This window comes from Elephantulus edwardii, unplaced genomic scaffold, assembly GCF_000299155.1.
Source record: "Elephantulus edwardii isolate Elephantulus edwardi_28Jun2011 unplaced genomic scaffold, EleEdw1.0 scaffold00122, whole genome shotgun sequence".
Taxonomy (NCBI): domain Eukaryota; kingdom Metazoa; phylum Chordata; class Mammalia; order Macroscelidea; family Macroscelididae; genus Elephantulus; species Elephantulus edwardii.
This window is the reverse complement of record NW_006399872.1, coordinates 3,529,188-3,550,852: the sequence shown is the minus strand read 5'-3', so window position 1 is coordinate 3,550,852 and position 21,665 is coordinate 3,529,188. Positions and strand designations below refer to the sequence as shown.

Here is a 21,665-nt window from a genome sequence, read left to right as displayed (position 1 = left end):
TGCATAGGGTCGCTATGAGTCGGAAACGACTCGACGGCACATAACAACAACAACAACTTATTTATAAAAGTGCCCATCATTGACTTTCTAAAGTGAAAATTAGATGGCCCTTAAAAGGAACCCTTTCCTAAGTAACAACTTTTATGAAAGCATTTAAGTATCATATTCAAAGTGAGTATTTTGAAAGTACACTCAGTTTCAAATTTGATTAATTTTGCTATATTTGTAAAAAAAATTTCTTGAGTGCTTCATATGAGACAGCCACTTTCTTAGGACTTTTAAAATACATTTTAAATCAGAAGAGGTCATTTGTTTGGTCTGTTAAAAACATGAATGAAGTGTAAATTAATCTCTTAATGGAAAATCAAATTAGAAATAGAATCTTTTGGGTTTTGGTCTTTGCCTCCTCCATCTGTGCTTCCTGGCTTGAGTTTCATTTTTAAAATAGGATCTTTAAGATCTTTGTTTAGAGATTTTTAAGATCTAATGCAGTGATAGGATTCAAGAACTCTAACCTTAAGACATATGTGTATACACATACACATATATGTAGAGATCTGCAAAGGCTCTAAATAGCAGAAGAAAATGTTGAACTTCCTGGGCAATCAGAGAAATTCTATTTTCTAACTGTTAAATTGGTAACAAGTAAAAAAATCAAAGCTGGATAACACATTGGTATTAAAGCTGGATAACACATTGGTATTAAAGCTATGGGAAAATTATACATTCTTTTATACTGCTGGTGAAAGTGTAAAATGGCACAATTCTTACGGAAGACAATTTGGCAGAAGCTAGCAAGAAACCCTGATAATATAACTAAATAGAAGAGAGTGTTAAAAATAATCCAAGAATATTTTAACTTTGTATACATTCAATGAAATATATCCTAAGTACCACAAAAAAATCACAAAATTATTAAATATTTTTTCAGTGAGTGTTGTTATAGTGATACCGGAGCAGCAATTTTAAAACTATTTTATATGCATTTCATAATCGAGCAAATGTATCAATATATTGATGTTCTTGGAATTGGAATTCTCACAATGAATGAAGGAAGATAAAATAATGGAAAGAAAAGCATATGAAAGAAGCTCTTGGTGTTAGATAGGAACATTAACTCATATTTTAATAAATCTAACTATATATATCTTGTCGCTCATAAGGCCTAGTGCAATGGCACCCAAGTAGTAAGGAGTAAAAGTATTTTAGGGTAAAGTGTCAGATACCTGACACTCATCCTCAAATGATTCAGCAATCCCTACCCCCTCAAAAACCAAACAAAATAAAACAAAAGCCCAGGATAAGATAAAGCAAATATGGCAAATGTAAATAATTGGTGAAGATAGATGAAAGGACTATAGATATTCATGGGATGTACTTACAACTTTCTTAAGTTTGAATATTTTCAAACACAAATGCAAAAGAAAAAAAAAGACAGAAGTAAAGTTGAAACATGTAAAGAGATAGCATATTTTTTAAAAAAAGAAAGATATGGCAGGGCTTAGTCACAGAGTTTTCAAACTGTTAATCATTATTTCATGTAACAGGAGCCTTCCTGTTTGTAACTTCTGAAAATTTACAGAATTAGAGAAAATGGCTAGTACCTTTGATGCAATATAAAGATTACATGACTAGCAGATTTTTAAAATCTATATATGGAATATAACATTTTCTATCTATTCAACAACTTTGATTTAGGCAAAAGTATTCCACAGCATAAAGTTGAAAAGAAAAATGTGAGCATTTAATACAATCTCAGTATCTTTAAAGATTCATTTTTAAAAGATTGCTTAGAAACACAACCAAAATTGTATGCCAGTAGGTCTGCATCCACATACAAAAATAAAGATGTGATGAGAACCATTATTAGAAGTTGAAAGTTAATCCTTTGCTGAGTTTCTGTCTCCTGTCACATGTATCTTCTGGGTAACCCCTTTCTTTTCTAAGATGTCAGTCACTCTCTAGTTCTGGCTCTCACTTGAACTACAAACAGACACGACCTTCTGCCTGCTGGGCAATCTAACCCGCACCAAAAGACTGCAAATTTAACTTGGCCAAAACAAACCACCATCCCTACTCATCCTACTCTCAAACCATGCTCTATAAACCTGCTTCGACAGTTGGATCACTATACCCCTAGTATTCTAACCAGAAACCTTAGTTTTTGTTAGGTGCAATCAAGTCGAGTACGACCCATAGCAACGATATGAACAACAGATCTGAACCATATCCTGTCCTGTTCCAGCTTCACAATCTCTGACACATTTGAGGCCATTGTTGCAGTTACTGTGTCAATTCTCCTGGAAGTTCTAGAGTCACTTGAATTGTTACCTCTACCTCATTTCCCATATTTCACAGGCCACTAAATGCTATTGACTATAGTTCCTTGAATCTCTCTCCTTCATTCACCCTATGACCAGTTACTGGATGTCACGGAGTCTACTCTGACTCACATGACCCCATATATGCCAGTGTAGAACTGCACTATAAGGTGTTTGATGACTGATCTTTATAGCAGTAGATGGCCAGGCTTTTCTTCTGAGGTACTGCTAGTAGGTGGAAATCAATTTCCAACCTTTCCATTTACAGCCGGGAGCTTAACTATTTGCACCACCTGGGGACTTTTGCTCACCTGTTGCACCTGTATTAATTCAGACCTTTATCAATTCTTGCTTTATCACAAACATTTTCAATCTGACCTGTTTGACACTAATACAGCCAGTAGCCAATCTACACAGCATTTTGGTTATTCCTAAGTGAAAAATGAAGCAAAATCCCCCCACTTGCCTAAAAACCTCATTGGTCTTCCTTCTTTGTTATAAATGAATGTCTAGAGTATAAAATCTTCTTTTAAAATTTTTCTTTTTTAAAATTGTGATTTGATTGAAAAGTTTTATTCCATAATATCAATTATAATACCCACAATGTCTGATCATCCATTCATTCTATACAATTTTTCTTTCACTTATCTTTTTCATCTTCTTAAAGGAGCTCTGGTGGCCATGTTGTTGTTGTGTACCGTCAATTTGGAACCGATCAAAAACTGGTGGGTTTTCAGAGGCAGTTAATCGAACTGGAAGAGACTGTCCCTCCTTCTCCTGCTGAGCAGCTGGTGGACTTAAATTACGTGCATTCCAGACTGTAGTGCAGGTTCTCACCAATGGCCTAGTGGTGATAACTTGTGCTGCAGTCACGCCTAAAGACTCATGGTTCAAGTCCACCAGCTGCTCCACAGGAGTGGGATTGGTAATCTCTTCCTGTAAAATTAATGGCCTCTGAAAACACACTGGAGGATCAACAATAGGTCAACTCTGACTTCTGTACACAACAACAATAATGAAGATCTAACTTTCCTCTTAGGGTGTTATTATCCACACCACCTCCACCTATCAACCTACACAAACATATATTCTCTGGCCTATTATAGATTGAATTATGTACCACTCCAAACCCCCCCACACATACGAAAATAAGTGTTCCAACTTAACCCCTCTACCTGTGAATGTAATCCATTTGGAAGTAAGATTTCCTTTATTATATTAATGAGGCCATGCCAGTGTTGTCTCATACTTAAGGATATACTGACATACTGTGCCTGGAGAAAGGCATCACACTAGGAAAAGTAGAGGGCCAGCTAAAAAGAGAAAGACCCTCAACAAGATGAGCCGACACAGTGACTTGAACTTGAGCATGGCAGAGATAACGAGGAAGACACAGGATAGGGTGCAAGGTTTCCATTGGCACCTACCAACAAAAAGTCTAGGCTATGTCTTAATCATGCTGAGTTTTAAGAAGCAGCATAGACATGGACAAGCAAGTACAAAGGAGCAAAGGGAGTGGCTATCTGATGACTACAAAGGCAGTGAATCTCTGAGCACAGGAACTCCCAGGATTAAGGATTACTGCAAGCTGAAGTAGATGAAGAAATATTTTCCCTTGCTGCTACTTTCAGAATTCAGATTTCGAGTGTTTCAACTTTGGGAACAAAAAAAAACAAACCACAAAACACCACACACAAGTCAGTTCTTTTCTTTAAAGTCATTCACTTGCAGTATTTTTGTATTAATAGCAGTGTTAGATAAGCAAGAAGGGTGCATAGTCTGCAGGGAGTTGCCCTGTTAATAACCCAAAGGCTACCTACCCCTCTGGCAGTTTGACTCTGTCAGCAGCTTTCTTAAAGAAAGATAGTCAATCTCCTCTGGTGCTGGGTACAGCCTCTGAAAATCTGTGGGAGCATCAGTTATGAGTCAGTTCTGACTCAATGATAATGCAAAAAAAGAAATGTAAATAGGATTATTTCTCACCTATGTGTACTAGGGCCTTTTTTCCTTTGGGGTGTGTGTGTGTGTGTGTGTGTGTGTGTGTGTGTGTGTTGTTGTGTGTTTGTATATTATTGTATTTCTTCTGGAATGTCCTTCCTCCCATATCTCCATCTCTTAAAAAATTAAGTTTTCTAAACACAAATTTCATAAAAATTTATTGCTGTGGCGTTAAAACCGACTCACAACTGACCTTTGGTGGGTTTTTTGGAGGCTGTAAATCGGACAAGAGGAGAATGGTCTACCTTTCTCACTTAGAGCTGCTGCTGGGTTAGAACAGATAGAGAGGCACTGCTTTGGGGTTAGCAGTGCAGCTTTCTAGTGGTTTTGCGCCTAGAGCTCCTAGTAAGTGGCAGCATTACCATTTTTGGTGAAACTTTCCCAGGACTGACTTCTCTCCACCCTCCCCCACCCCCCAAGAAATCTAGCTTCTGTATAGTAATCTATCTAGAGCACCTTGTGTATATTTCAATAATATTTTACTGTTTATATTAGACAGAGGAGAGGTTCTTTGAGAATAGTCGAATACATTATTTAACATCATGTTCAGTAATTAGCATTGGACTTAACTCAGAGTAGATGGATTTTCCTTAAGCCGAAGTATTTAATCAATTAATTGAAGAAATGAGTAACTTGCATGCATAAACATAGATGCTAAAAATCATAAAAACTTTATGGTTCTCTCAGTCATAAAAATAACATTAAATTTCATTTCTGCCAGTGCTTAAACATTTGAAATTCCATTGTTTGTACAATGGTATTTTTATTCTTAGTTTATATTCTAGTTATGTGTTGCTTCTTTTAGGCCACTGGATTTAGCAAACCTTGGTAAACTAATAATAGAGTGATATTTATCTGTGCTAAGGGAAAAATTGCTGACTAAAATCTGGCTGTGTATATATGTGGGTAGGGAAAAAATCCTGGTTTTTTTAATATACTCAATCTCTTTTCTTTATTTTCACTATAGAAAGAAAAATTATGTTAGACACTAGTCCATTTGGACATGCCACACATAGTTACATTTACAGAAGTGGGTTTTTGCTTTTCTTTATAGATAACAATGATGGGAATATTGATGGTTGACTCAGGCAAGGGGAGACACTTTGACCAAATAAATAACTACAATGTAAATTTATAGATACCTAAAAGTAATTAAATTTCCTGCATCAAAACTCCAAATGACACTTAAAGTAGACAAAGTTCTTATGTGAGTTTATTTTTTCCCTAAGAACAAGAAATAGAATGTGATTTTTATATTATATGTATAAAAAATAATTATTGCTATGGAGTCCGAATTGACTCATAGCTGACCCTCCAGCAAGTTTTTAGAGGCTGGAAATGGCACAGGAAGAGGCTATTCATCTTTCTTCTGCAGAGCTGGTGGATTTGAACTGCCTGTGTTTGGATTGGAATGCACCAGAGCTCCAATACACAAACACAGAGACAACCACACACACTTGATGCTCAACAAATACATATTAATAGTTTAATAAGTATTTACTTTCTAATAAGTATTTATTAACCATTATTTTTATGTGCTTGTCACTATAGTAAACAATTGTTGTTCAATAAAGAAAAACTGCTTTTACACAGAGCCCACATTCTAGTGTCGGGAGACAGAAAAAAGCAGCAAATAAATCATTAATAAAATCTATTCAGTCACTCATTGTGCATGAGTCTGAACTGACTCATATATGACAGCAAGTTTCTGAAGCTGTAAATTGCATGGGAGGAGAGTGGCCATCTGTACCTTGCAGAGCTGCTGGTGGATTGAAACCACCAGAGAGGTGTGCCCTTCGGGTAAGCAGCATAACTCCCAGCGCTCCCTAATAAAACCCTTTAGACAGCACTCATCACTATGGAAGATAGGAAAAGCAGAGCAGGGTACATTGAGAGCATTAAATAAGATGGGCTGAAATATCTAAAACATGAGATTGAATTCTCACTTACTTTGAGTTTGCAGCCTTCATTCTGACACAACTTTCTGACCAGGGCCCCAATAATGATCATCACTGATTCTCTGATGTCATTGCTCCCGAATGGACCTTTGAATTTACCCTATTAGTCAGACAGGGATAAAACAGGTTACCGCAATATTTCAACATTTCCAAGGATACATTTTCAGTTGAGGGAGAAAGCAACCAACACCAGAGGAAAATGTGCCCAAGATGGCACATTCACAATTTTGCTTTGGAACATATGCAGACTCATTATCTGAGTTGAAACTGAAAAGTTAATAGTATCTCCCCATCTTAAGTATTTTTCACTGTGGACTATGAATTCACTAGAGATTTAGGAATTGGATTCAATGGGTCAATGAACATATACAATTTTGTGTATGGTTGAAAAGGAGACTTGATTACTTTCATCCAATGCTAAAAAAAGCCCTTTGCTGAGAAAAGTTATGAACTAATCCACTACAATTTACAGTAACATTAAGTACACTTTTTAAAAAGATCACGGGATCCAAAAAGGTCTTTCTTTTTTTTTGTTTTGTTAAGTCTTGGAATACTTATTTGTGTTCTATATACTATGTATTAAATTGCCTAAAATTGTTTGAAGGCAGAACAAATCTTTCAAAATTTATTGTTGATGCGTAAGTAAATCTTTTCTTCTCTGATAATTTTCCATAACTGATATATGATTGATGAACACAATCTTTAAATTTCTATATAGTTTGTTATTAGAAGAATAGTAAAGATGATAATTTAAGTGAAATAGTTTACTGTACAGCTTAATGATTAATGGCTACGAATAGTCCTACCGAATTCAAACATGGATAATCACAAAACTCTAGTTTGCAACTTCCATTCTCACTGGAATGACCTTCAATTACTCCTTCTCTAGCCTGTTAGCAGCTGAGAATGTTTGAGTGTCCATCTGACTTACAATGAGGGCTTTCAGGAGTGCTTCATTGGGGTGGGAAGCAAATCCACAGGCATAGAGAAATCTCTCCTGGAGGATAATGCTACTGTCACTTTTGAAATCTAAATAATCCAAGATGGCTTCTAATGAGTCTGGAGTCTGGGCAGAGGTGACGGCATCCACCAGTTGAGGTCTGTAAGGAAAGTACAGTTCTGGATATTAATGTTTAAGACACTTAGGGAGTTACTAAAAACCCCCACCACTCACAAATTCCTCATTAATTTTATTCTCCCAAAGAAATGAAATCTTACTATCAGGAAAATATAACAAAATAGACCTTCTAAAAAAGACCCCACTTCTCTTTCTCTAAAACCATAAATAGTATGGAGTGAGGAAAAGGCATAGTTGGTTATTATATTGATCTATAACGTGTTGTTGTTGTTTGGCACCATTGAGTCAGAACCGACTCATAGTTGACCCTGGAGCAGATTTTTAGAGGAGGAGATCACCCATTTTTCTTCCATGAAACACTTACAGGGCAATTCCTTACCACTAATCTGTCAAAGTTCCAATATAATATAGCTTAGAAGTAAATAAAAAGGATATAAATAGCACTGTATATTAAGACTAATTATTTTCTAAGTTAGTAAAATGTAAAACATGTCATTGTTATGGACTATTGAGTCAGTTCTAGTTTATAGTGACTGCATTTACAACAGAGCCAAATACTGACCTAACCTGCATCATTCTCACAATCACTGCTACATTTGAGTCCACTGTTGCAGCCACTGTTGAAAGTCATCTCATTGAGGAGCGTCCTCTTTTTTTGCTGACCCTCTACTGTGCCAAGTATAATGTCCTCCTCCAGAACTGATCTTGTTGATAAAATATGTGGCATGAAGTCTCACCATCCTTGCTAAGACATACTTATTCTTTCTTGCTTAAAACTTAGTCTCCTTGTTGGATACCAGAATGAAAAGAAAGTCTTCTATTTAGAATGCAGGATCCTTTCTAGTAGCTCCCGTAGACATTCAAACTAATAGCTGCCATGAGAATTTTAACATACATATAGTGCCCAGTGGGACTAATTCCCAAAGTTTTATGTCATTATTATTCTAAACTATTTGCTTGTACTTGACTTTTTATTCTCAATAGCTGAACCATTATTATATGTGTAAAACAGAGCTTGAGAATTTATGACTTTACGTACATTTTGTTTTAATTAGTTTTATAGTTGGATTTCCCTGGTGGCCTCAACAATTAAGCACTGCCAGCCAAAAGACTAGCAGTTCAAACCTAACCAGAGGTACCTCGAAAGACAGCTTGGCAATGTACTACTAAAAAATAACAGACTTGAAGATCCCATGGAGCAGTTCAACTCTGAACATTTGGAATCACCATAAGATACCAACTAACAACAACAAATATGTGGTTAATCACATGGAATTCCCTAACATCATCGAGAGGGTAAAACATGTAACACACTGTCTCTAGAGTTCTATTTATAAGTGAAGTTGAAAATTTATAAGTATAGCTGAGGAAAGTATGAGTGACATAAAGTGAGTTAAACTTTCACCAAATACTCAAACCATAGAGATGGGTGTCATTTTCTTTTGATTAGTTATTTCAGCTCTCAATTTTCTCTCTAAAGCATGCCTTCAAAGAGAATGTTGTTGTTGTTGTTGTGTACCATAGAGTCCGGTGGGTTTTTGATTGCACAGGACGTGAGATTGCTAAATCTTCTGCAGACAGCTAGTGGCCTTGAAGTGCTTGCCTTTGGGATTGCAGCACAGCTTCTTGCCACTAGGCCACCAGAGCTCCTTCAAGGAGAATGATGACCCCATATATAATAAAAGGCCACTTTCCCACTGAAGAACTTATGTTTTTTCTTTATATTCCTCCCTCATTTTATCAACTCTGAAATCTTTTAAGTGTAAATTAATAGCTTAGGACCACAATTACAAAACAGCTCCTCAGCACAAGGAAGCCCTGCCCTCCATACCAATCTGGTACCTGTTTAGCCTCATAAACTCCAAAAAAATTAGTCTTCTAAGTCTTGGCTGAAAACTTACCCTCGTTTGTCTAATCAAGTGACTATTAAAGTATTGTATTCTGGTATAACTGAAGAAAATACAAAATGAAAAATCATTTAGTTGGATGTAGAATTAATTGTTGAGTAAACACCAATAGCTTAAAAGAGACTTCGTACAGAACACCCCTCACAGTGTGAGGAGGACTTACAGCACTTCCTTGTCCCCAGTCTTTAGGATCTGGAGGATCTCTTCTTTCTTGGCAGTCCTGAGGTGCTGGATGAAGGCCAGGAAGCTTCTGACAGCCTCAGTTTTAGAGAGGTTGTCAGGGAGTAGGTGCTTCTTGGTAAACTGCCAGTGCTCCAAGAGCTGCAAAAGAGGGAAGCAGCTCACACCCCACTCAGGATTCTGAACATTTCCAAAGATATGCACCCCAGAAAGGAAGCCTTCCTTTTATCTGGCAAGCAATAGAGGTAATATTTGAATCTTAATATACTTGATATATTAATGTCAATATACTCAATATACTCGATCTCTCCCATCCTTTCCACCTCATATCACCTCTGTGATGTTCAGAGGCAGATATAGCTTCTGTTCGTATATTGTTGTATACCATCGAGTTGGAACTGAACCATAGCTGACCTTCTGGAGGGTTTTCAGAGGCAATTACTCTAATGGGAGGAGATTGCCTTCATCTCATGGAGCACCTGGTGGATTCAAACTGTGAGCCTTCAGGATCGCAGTTCAGCTTCTTGCCACTAGGCCATCTGGGAGCTATTTACCTATTACTATTTAGCACAAATGTTTATCTAGTATTATTTATATCTCCTAGGGAGCTCTGATGGCCTAGTAGTAAGAAGCCGTGCTACAATCCTAAAGCATTCGGTTCAAATCCACCAGCTGCTCCACAGGAGAAGGATAGACAATCTTCTCCCATGTGATTTATTGCATCTGAAAACCTGCTGGAAGATGAGCTATCAGTCGATTCCAACTTAGAAGAACACAACAACAACATTTGGCTCAAAGGCAATTCTTAACTGGTTCTGAGCATATTTTTGTTGTTGTGTGCCCTCTAGATGACCCTTCACTTAGAGTTCAGAGACAGTTAGTAGCATGAGAAGAGATTGCATATCCTTCTCCCGCAATACAAGTCATTGCTACCAAATGATAAAACTTTCATGATTCAGACCCCTACGCACGCTCTTGACATCATGCACTTCAGCTAATTCCAAATATCTTTTAGATACTATTTTTAAAAAGACAAATTGTAGTATATTTCAGTTGTGATGTTGTTATTGTATACTGTTGAGCTATAACTTACCCAAAATTGATCTTTCAGTGGGTTTTCAGAAGCAGTGAATTAGTGTGGAAAGAGATTTCTCAACTTTGTCCTACAGAGTACCTGGTGATTTGGAACTGCAGTGCAGTTCCTTACCAGTAAGCCACCAGAACTCTCTACTGTGATGTTGCTGTTAGGTGCCATGGAGTAGGATTGATTCCTACTGTCCTTATGAATAAGAGATCTGAATCCTGAGCTATCCTGTCCCATCCTCAACATCTCTGACACATCTGAGCCCATTGCTGCACTTACTGTGTCAGTTCATCTGGTTGAGGATTGTCCTCTCTTTCACCAGTACTCTACCTTTCCAAACATGATGTCTCTCTATAAGAAATAGTCTCTACTAGAACTATGCCTAAAATATGTGAGACAGAGCTACTATAATGAGTAGGTGGTAATATTTTTTAATTATTAATGTGTTTTCTGTATCTTGGTTGCATAGAATACTCATACTTCAATTCAGTTGTTATTGTATACCATTGAATTGGAACTGGGTCATAGCAGACCCTCCAGTGGGTTTTGAGAGGCACCGGAGGAGATTATTATCTATCTTTCTTCCAGGGAACAGCTGGTGGATTTGAACCATGTGCCTTCTTACAGTGCATCTTCTTACTCGTAGACCACCAGAACTCCCTACGTCAATTGAGTAGTGGCTAGTATTTCTTTATAAAGTTTCTTCCTAGCATGAAGCTGGAGCTCCCATTGGAGACTCAGACATAATAGAGTTTGTAAGCACTGTTTTTTACACATTTTTCCACACAATGCAGCTGCGCACACTTACAGATGGGCATCCTTTACATTCGCTTTGGAAGCTCTGCCCCACAATGGGGATGGCTGTGTACTTGGAATCCACTGCCTTAATTGCTGCTCCGACCTGCTTTCCAGGTATCAGTCTGGGTCCTGCTTCAGTTGTCTTCAGCTCCAAGTGCTGCCTGCAAACAACAGAAGAGAAATTTCATCTTACCCCCATTCTTTTGAGTAAATAAGATACTGTACTTTTGGCAAAAATGATACTAATTTATCCAAGCAAAGCCGTTTCTTCCTAAACTGAAATATCTCAAGATCCACAATGCTGTCTTTCTGTCACAATAATTATGTTCAAATTTTAAAATAGTAAAACTAAATAGTTTGAAATATATGAAAAGAAAATACAGGGGAGAAAATTGGCCTGGATGCTGAACAAGATATGTGGTGTCAGCTCTTACTAATTGAATTCTGTTTTCTAAAACCAGTATTTTCAACACAACCACGTGGTCATTAATTAACTAAGACATTCAAGAAATGTTCTTTTAAAAAAAATACTCTCAACAACATGTTCCATATGTTCTCTTCACCTTCTCACTCTCCCATCAATAGGTAGGATCCATATCTTTGTCCTTGAACCTAGGCAGGGCTTCGTGATTGCCCTGACTGATGGACATGACTTTATGTGACTGGGTCATAAAAGATAATACAGCTTTCCTCTGGCATATTATCAGATACATGCTTTTGGTACCATAGGGCTGACCTGTGAGAAGTCTGGCTACCTCACACTCCCAGGCCAAGAGGCCGTATAAAGAAAAAGAGAAATGAGTGAGGAACTTCAATAATTTGAATTCTCCTAGCTCATCACGCACAAGATAGGTGAGGAGAAAACTGATGAATGATTTTAGTTCTGGCCAGTGACAACTTGCAACTATATAATAGACACAAAGCCAAGTATGTGTATCAGGGCCAAGTTATATCCTAGAATTATAAGAGAATAGAAAAATCATTTTTACTGTGTTATACCATTAAACTTGAGGTGGTTTGTTATTCAACAATGGAAAAAAGTATAAACCTAATAAGTAATTAAGACTATATATATATAGTTTCTTTGAAAAGATATTAAAACAATGCAGGTATAACAGGGTAGAATATAACATTTTGCTCCATGAAACCTTCAACACAACTTCAAACATTTTAGTAGGGGCAATCTCCCATGATTTTACATCCATTCACATTTATCATTATGTCTATTTCAGAGGAAACATTTTAAAGCAGAAAAGAAAAACTATAGTATTAAGGGTTGTCAAATTCTGAATTAAAACTGGGAAATAGCATATAATCTTACATTTAAAATTATAGTTCTTATTCTGATAAGATTTAAGTAAAAATTTATTTTATTTTAAACAACAGCCATGGATATTTATATTATAAATTATATTAAACATTTCTATCACGTTTCTTTACTATAGAATTTTGTAGGTGTTTCATTAAAAAGGAATCCTATAAGTATTGCTATTTTTTAAATTTTGTCATGAGAAGCATTTGACAGAGAAATTAAAATATAAACTGAAATGCATTGTTTCACATTTTAAAATTAGAACTGTAAACAATGGATTTTCAACAAATTTATATTTTTTCAAAAGTTATTAGGCGTTTATTACATGTTAGGTTTTATGGTAAATTGTGTTAAAATAAGAGTTTAAAAATATATTTATCCTTTTTAAGGAGTAAATAATCAAAATGAGAAAGTACTCATATGGGTAAGTCAACTCAACTCATCTATTGAGGCAGAACTGACTCACAGCTGAGTTTGCCTTGATTTTCCAAGAGTGCAGATCGCACTGGAGGAGATCACTTACCTTCCTTCCTTGGGGCAGCTGGTGGGTTCAAAATAGCAGAGAGGCAAAGCCCACGGGTTAGCAGTGCAAGTCCCTGTGGACTACACCACCGTAACTCCCCAGATGGGTATGATGATATAGAAAAGAACAGCAACTAAAATAAAAAATGTTAGCATTTTCTTACTTTGAAACTATTTTGCCAGTAACAGTCCGTAGGAAGTTCAGCCCAAAAGCATGTGTCTCCTCTGCGGTCACGGCTACCACAAAGCTGTCTTCTATCTTATAGGTAGTAACAGATGAGGCTTTCAAACTGACACCCAAGATCTACATTCAAAAGTAAAGAAACAGTTATTTGTCACAAATAATCATTTTTTAAAAAGTAAGGTAAATAGGGAGCTCTGGTGGCCTAGTGGCAGGAAGCTGCACTGCAATCCCAGAGGTGTGCGGTTCAATTCCCTAGATGCTCTGCTGGAGAAGGAGGGACAATCTCCACCTGTGCCAGTCAGATTCGATTTGACGGTACACACAAAAGTAGTAATAATTAAAAAAAAAAAGTAAGGTAAATAACAAGTTTTTAATTTTCAAAATAGCTCCCCTCTCAAATTCTCCTCTATATCTCCAACATAATTAGATTAGAGTTGCAGTTGGGAAACTATGAATGAATTATGAGCTCCTAACGTATATTCTAGTACATTATTCATCTATACTTTTAAGTAATTTTCTGTGAAATCTAGACTTAGAACGTCTTAAAGAATGTGATATTGTTAATACCTGGTTTTGGGTAGTAAACCCTGGTCTTGCTATTTTACATGAGTCCAAGGCCTTGATTTTGGTCACTTTGTCTTGTTGAGCTTGGTAGGTCACTTTGCAATCCCCTGAGATATCTACCTAAAAAGAGAAGTGCAGACATAATGTTTAGGATTCTTCCAAGGACCATTTGTATTCTTATGAGAAGTGGCTTTAAAATTGGGAATACCACTCACTGGGACAGCCTTCCCCCATCCCACCCCCATAGGCCAACTAGATTTAAAAAAAACAAACCCCAAAACATGAGAAATTTCATTTTTTTTCTGTGTCATAAAGATACTTCCCCCTTCTCTTTATTCAAATTTCACCAGCACTTTCTTACTGATCCCAGCATAAAAGAAAATATCCTACTTCTCTCTACTCTGGAAAAAATGGTTGGATAAATTAAATTGTGATAGTTGTGATCATGTGACAAGACAAATTGACTTCCAATGTGGAACCTAGGCTGTGCATTTGACTAAATAAGCATGGTAAAAGTTCTGAGAAAATTGTGTAAGTAATAAAACTTAGTATTAATCATGCCAAATATTTGAGTTTAGGCAAACATATCTCAGTCCAGAAATCATTCAACTTCTCAGAACTTTGCCCAGTCCCGCATACCCAGCTTTTATTCTAACAAGCTAACCAACATCTTCTTGGCCTGCTTCTCTGGAAAGACTTTCTCACCCACTTATGAATTTAGGCTAAGAAAGTTGGACCCAGAAAGAAAGTTCTACCCAGCTCTGCCCTTGACCACAGGTGTGATATTGAATGAACCATTCAATTTTTAGTTTAACTAGTTTAACCTCAGTTGCCTTGCCTAGAAAATATAGACTAGCAGTTCCCCAGACAATGAATCTAAATTATCTAAAGTAACTGTCAAGATACAGATACACAGGTCCTTGGTAATCAACTGAATCAGAACCCTGGAACGTGTGTGTGTGTGTGTGTGTGTGTGTGTGTGTGTGTATTCTTAATAAGCTTCTCACGGGATTGAGGTGCATTGTGATGAGTAGAAACACTGGAATAATACTAAATTCCAAGATTTTCTGCATCTCTAAGCTCTGGTAGTATCCTGTGTAACATATCAGGCTACTTGTAAAAGAAGATGCTGGAATAGTAAGTACCTCATTGTTGGTTCCAGAGCTTAACTGCATCTGAAATAGACTAGCCAGGCCTTTCTTGAGATTTTCTATGGCCACTGGTTCACTCTGATAGGAGTAGAAGTCTTTGACCTAAAAGAAGGGGGGAAAGAACAAATACATATCAAGGGGGAAAATGCATATTTATCAGCTTAATTTAACATTTATCAGAGTTAAATGAAAGGTAGGAAAGGTCATATTTTCATCCCACTAATTTTGGAGAAAAGAGTTCTGCTATTCCAATGCTGGGATGGAAAAGATGCTATGTAAATTTCTAAGAGGCTAGACTCCCTCAGAATATGACATTTAGGGAGACTAGCAATGGAGGAAGACCCTTAAACAGATAAAGTCACATAGTGACTATAGCAATGGTCTCAAGTATGTTAGTGATTGTGAAGATGGCACAGGATAAGACGAGGTTTAAATCTGCTTTCTCAGAGTCTCTGAGTCATACTTGATTGTATGGCACCTAACAATGACAACAACGTGATTCATACATGACCGGGAAGGAAAGAGAACACAAAGACAAATTGGGATTTCTGTGACAACAAAAAGGGAAACGGGGACAATTCCTCTAGAATCAGTGGACATGGCCATCTGTAATCTTACTCTAAGCAAAAACAACTCAAAGTTTAAAATAACAGCAAAAACACATTTTTTATACTTCCTTAAAAAGCTAGAAATAGAACTACCATCTATGCTGTCAATCCCACTACTAGGTATATATCCTAATGACATAAAAACTACAACATGAACATAAAATGCACAGACATGTCCATTGTAGATTATTTACAATATCAAAGAGATGGAAACATCTCAAGTCAACAGATGAATGAATAAAAAAAAACATGATATGTAATACTATGAACATATTTCCAATGGAATACTCTGAAAGAGTAATAAGGAATTTACAAAACACAGAATAAAAAATGAACCTAGGAGACATTAAACTGAGTGAAATAAATTGGTCACAACAGAACAAATATTGTATAAATCTGGTATTATAAAATGTTAAAGTTGTAGGTGGCTTGATGACACATAACAACAACAACAAAAGTTTATAAACAGAAAGAAATATTCTTGAATGGTTACCAGGGATGGGAGAGGGGGAATAAATAGATAATGGACATGGATTAATAAGGATAAATGGAAAGGCTAAATATAATAAGAGTTTGATAAGGAAAAAAGATAAAGTTCTTAGAAATGACTAGCAACCACCAGTGTTGAAGCGTACAGTATGGAACAGCCATAAAGAGCCAGTTATGACCACATATCAAGAAAGTAACACTTGCCTGAGGACTGCAGGAGCAGTCATATTGATCTAGGTTATATTGATCTGGTCATATTGATCTAAGAATACAAAAGGTGGAAAGACTTGAGGTTGAGACTGCTATCTCCTCCTGCTTCTGGCCCTGAAACTTTTCAAAATCAAGGAATAGAAGTCAAAATAGGAAGAATGGCTGATTTAGTAGCAGTTGGAATGCAAGCAGCTTATCTTTGCCTCCCCATCCTTGATATTGATAGACACTGGGATAATAATGGAGTCTTATAACCATTTTGTTAACTTAGCTCATGCTTAGGACAAAAATACAAAGTAAATTTTCTGGAACGCAGCATGCTGACTTTCTCTTTGTATTAACTCCAAATTTATCACACAGTACAGAAATAGGGCATAGATTGCTATCTTCCATGTAAAATTTTCCTATAAAAATTCCCAAGGTCTATGATATTTATAGCTGAGCATTTCAACCAGGAATATCCTGTCTTGCTATTTCCCTTTAAAACCATCCCTGACTTGTCTCAAAGTAAAGCAAAAAGCCCAGTAATTGTCCAGTGGGCTCATTTAATACCAATCTGAATAATTCGGCTTGCATAAAATGTCATATCTCAAAAACAGGAAATATTTCATCTGATTTCTCCAGATTACTGCCTCAAATTTCTGCTTTTTTACTTTCTCTGTACACTGTGCCTGGTGACGTATTTACCTTAATTGGCAAGCCATTTTAGTCATTGCACTAGACGAAACTATAAATGTTGCAATAGCCTTGGTCCCGGTTAAAAGAGAACTGGAATAGTGACTTCAGTGTCTGAAAATCTATGGTATCATATTCTCAAACAAATCACTGGCAATACCTCAGACCTCAGCCTGAATCTTTTTATGTTCCATTTTGCAAACTGAGTCTTCTTTCCTTTGGTAATTACGGTGTCACTTTTTTTTGTCAAAATGTTTGGTGGTATGCTATTTGAAGAACTATGGTGACTACTCTGAGTTGCCATTGAGTCAATTTTGAGTCATGGTGACCCCAGATGCGCCAGAGTAGAATTTTGTTCTGTAGAATTTGCAATGAGTAATTTTCCAGGGGTTCACCAGACCTTTCTTCTGAGGCATCTCTGGGTTGGATTCACCCTCCAAACTTTCAGGTTGTAGCCTAGCAAGTTAACTATTTGTCCCACCCAGGAACTCCTTTCAGGCTATGAGAAGTTTATATTTTGGCCACTTGATTTGACTCACATGGTCTCAATGCATTCATGTCAATGACACAGGCTCCTTGGTATAAGTTTTAAAATATTTTTCAAAGCAAGAGGTGGGGTGGCATTTGTTGTTGTTGTTGTTATGTGCCATCGAGTCGTTTGCGACTCAGAGCAACCCTGTGTACAACAGTCCTAAACCCTCCTCTATCCTGTGCCAATCGCATTGCCTCTGACACACCCATCCTGATTACCCCCGTCACTGAATCAATCCACATCATAGAGGGTCTTCCCCTCCTGCGCTGTCCCTCTACTCTACCCAGCATGATGTCCCTCTCCAAAGACCTGTCTTTCCTTACAACATGTCCAAAGTATGTCAGATGAAGCCCCAGAATCCTTGTCTCCAAGGAGTAGCCTGGTTTAACCCTCTCTAGGATGAATCTGTTTGTTTTCTTGGCAGTCCATGGTACATTCAATACTCTTCTCCAGCACCACAGCTCAAAGGCGTCAATTCTCCTTCTATCCTCCCTAGTCATTGTCCAACTCTCTGATGCATAACAAGTGATTGCAAAGACCATGGCCTGTATCAGGCACACCTTAGTCTCCAGAGAGACACCGTTGCTCTTGAGTACTTTAGAGAGGTCCCTAACAGCAGACTTTCCCATCGTGATATGTTTTATGATTTCCTGGCTGCTGGTGCCAAGAGTGTTGACTGTGGAGCTGAGCAAACTGAAGCTGTGAACAATCTCAAACTCTTTGCCATCCATCCTGATGCTACCAATTGGTCCAGTGGTGAGAATCTTTGTCTTCTTGACATTGAGCCTCAGTCTATACTGAAGCATTATATGGGAAAAATAGAACCATTCCTATCCCCACTTCCAGCCTACAAAAGAAGTCTGACCTACTTAGAAAATTTTACCTAAAATTTCAGGAAAACCAGTTTCTTATGTACACATAAGATCAAGTATTCTCAACTGGATCTTGGTCCCTAACAAAATGGTGTTAGACCCCTTTTCCTCCCTTTAAGGCTGAACAACAAAACAAAACAATGACACAAAAGGGAAACTGTTCATTTCCTCCCTTCATTTGATCTAAGCATTTTTGATAGTCAAGAATAAATTTCCACTACTTGGAATATGTTGTTGTTATGTGCCGTCGAGTCGCTTGCGACTCATAGCAACCCTATGTACAACAGCCCTAAATTCTGCTCTGTCCTGTGCCAATCGCACTGTCTCTGACACTCCCATCCCAATTACTCCAGTCACTGAATCAATCCACCTCATAGAGGGCCTTCCCCTCCTCTGCTGTCCCTCCACCCTACCAAGCATGATGTCCTTCTCCAAGGACTGGTTTCTCCTTACAACATGTCCAAAGTATGTTCATAACAAACTGTGGCTGACTCTGAGAAGAATGGGAATCACAGAACACTTGATCATGCTAATGTGAAACCTATACTTGGACCAGGAGGCAGTCGTCAAAACAGAGCAAGAGAACACTGCATGGTTCAAAATTGGGAAGGTCATATGCCAGGGATGCATCCTATCTCCATACTTGGAATATACCCAGAGAAAATGAGAACTGAGGCACAAACTGAGATTTGTACATCAATGTTGATAGCAGCATTATTCACCATTGCAAGAACATAGAAATGGCCCAAATGTCCAACCACAAATGAATGGATTGAGAAATTATGGTACAGTCACACAATGGAATACTATGCAGCAGGCAAGAGCAATGATTTTGTAAATTATTACCTAACTTGGGAGGGACTGGAGAACATTATGTTGAGTGAACTAAATCAGTCCCACAAGGACAAATATTGTATAAAACCATTATTGTAGAATAAGCATAAGAATCCAAGATGGTAGGAGAGGTTAGAAGCAGAGGAATGAGGATGTGCAGGGAAGGGGTGTATTAATCATGGGGCTGTACATTTGATCGGTGAGGGGGTGAGGGTAATTGAAAGAATTGGTTCTTTAAAACAACGTATTCAAATTTTGTAAATAAACTAGTAGAAAAAAGAATATATTTCCAGAATTTCTATTCTGGAATAGATTTCTTTTTCTTTTTGGCTTTTTGGTAATAACTCCTCTGGGGCTTATATTTTTTTTTCTTCAGTGCTAACAGATAAGATTCAGAGTATATCTCCTGTTAGCTAAATTTCAAAACTGTCTTGGAACTGAGTTGGCTTGCAATTAAAAAAGAGAAGAAAAGAAAGTCAAAACTTTGTAGTTCAATCCACGTGGCCATAAGAATAATAATCTAAAATTCATTATTTCACAACAGGAACTGGGTAAGTTTTCTTATACCCAGGCCATAAAGCTGATTACTTCATCAGTATTGAAATGAATTCTCAACATCTGAGAGCACACAGGAATCTTATCTAAATTCACAGCCCCCAGTGCCTCCGGAGACTTGAAGTAAGTACAACATGGTTACAAACTAAGCCTTTTAACTCAGAGAAAGCATGCAAAGGGAGATGAGAGGACTTTGGGAAAGGTGAAACAGTGTCTCTGTTGCTCCAATTTCAAGGGCTCCTTCCCCTACTGAGTCACTAGGCATTGCACATCATGTTTTACCAAGAGGAATATGCCTCTATCTATAGATTCCACTAATTTTCAAGAATGGGAGAAATACCATTATTGTAAAATGAGAAGAAGGATAACTAGTAAGATGTGTATAAAAATCCAAAAGTGAGAGGGAAGAGGATCAAGGGGACAGAGAATGGAAAGAGCTAAAATCACTAGGATAGCTGAGTTCTCTGAGTGAATAGGGGAATATGTGTGTGAAGGAATAGAAAATGTCCATTGTGGATCTGAAAATGTTGAGTAATGGTAGACATAGATCAATGGTGATTGATTTTATAGAACACAATATATATAAGTGATTGTATGACACAGTATGAATGGAGAAATGTGTGAAGCACAATGCACATGAATGAAATCTAGATAAACGAATATGAAATAAACCCACATTTAAAAAAAGAACAAAAAGAATGAGAGGGGGAAATTTCCATCAACTGACCAAACAGCACACAGTTGAACAAAAAGGAATTCTCCTAACTCCCCCCAAAAATCCCCAACACAGAAATCAATCATGCTTCCTATTCAAATGAGCAGGAATTACACTATTGCATGTATCTTCAAAATGCACCTAAGACAGAGTGTAGCTAGGAAATAGAAAATCAGAAAATAAACAGGTGAGCTAGATGGGAAATCAGAAGGGTTTCAAAATGTTATACTTCCTTTAAAGAATCAGTGTATTCAGACTCCCATTGCTAGACTCCAGGAACAAATCAACACTCAGAAAAAACCAGAAAACAAAAGGCAGGCTCAGCTGCCAGGTGGTTAATTTAATCAATGCAGACAGTGAAAATCAGAATTGGAAATCTGGTAATTATCCAATTAATTGGATTAGCATTTCAGACTAGAAAAGAATCCACACTATAGCTTGGGGCATCTTTTGCTTGCCACTATCAATAAACTTAACCAGATAACTGTCCAGTTCCAAACCTGGCTTTTGATTTGTCAATAACACCAAAGAGTCATGCCCAAAAACTTGTGCTGGGAAAATGATAAGGCATAAGAAAAAAGATGTGTAATGAATATGCATCTCCGTGTTTTGAGGGGCTTTCTTTTATAATGCAAATATGGGAGCTCAAAACGGGGCCTCTGGAAGGAGAAAAATAATACATGTTGATGAGCATCTTTGAAAAACATAGACTTTTCTGGGTATAAAACTAAATTTGGGTTAAGGAGAGAAAACACCAAGAAAATTGCTCATTGGCAGTCTAGCTAAGCCTTCTCGTGATTTTTCAGAGTAGAATGAAATTATAGTTAAGTGGTGCTCTTTCTGTCAGTGGTGTGGCTAAAATTCTCCATGGTTTCTTATTCTCCAGGGTAATATTTTCCCCCTCAAGTACTTTATCACATAGTTTAAAGATATCACAATGTACTTTAACCTATAAAATCACAGCCACAGTAAATCATCACAGCTCCAGAACTGAAATGTTGGAGTCACTGACATACATAATGATGTGGCAGTTCATTTCAGCCTTTGAACAGTCAGGGCACCGTGTCCTTTATATGCGTAACAAAAGACTTTGTACTCAGCTGCTACCCAAGGAGCCA

The 21,665-nt window shown here is 37.2% G+C and overlaps 1 protein-coding gene across 1 annotated transcript in view; it reads right to left on the bottom strand.

Annotated features, from left to right (window-relative positions):
- MTTP (microsomal triglyceride transfer protein) overlaps positions 1-21,665 on the bottom strand; it is a 64,443-nt gene that overhangs the window by 19,825 nt on the left and 22,953 nt on the right. Inside the window, exons 4-10 of the mRNA XM_006893083.1 lie at positions 15,052-15,159; positions 13,910-14,026; positions 13,323-13,462; positions 11,335-11,485; positions 9,426-9,583; positions 7,209-7,377; positions 6,270-6,377 (exon numbers count right to left, since the gene is read on the bottom strand). Coding sequence (XP_006893145.1) covers positions 6,270-6,377; positions 7,209-7,377; positions 9,426-9,583; positions 11,335-11,485; positions 13,323-13,462; positions 13,910-14,026; positions 15,052-15,159 — 951 coding nt within the window. The remainder of the gene's footprint in view (positions 1-6,269; positions 6,378-7,208; positions 7,378-9,425; positions 9,584-11,334; positions 11,486-13,322; positions 13,463-13,909; positions 14,027-15,051; positions 15,160-21,665) is intronic.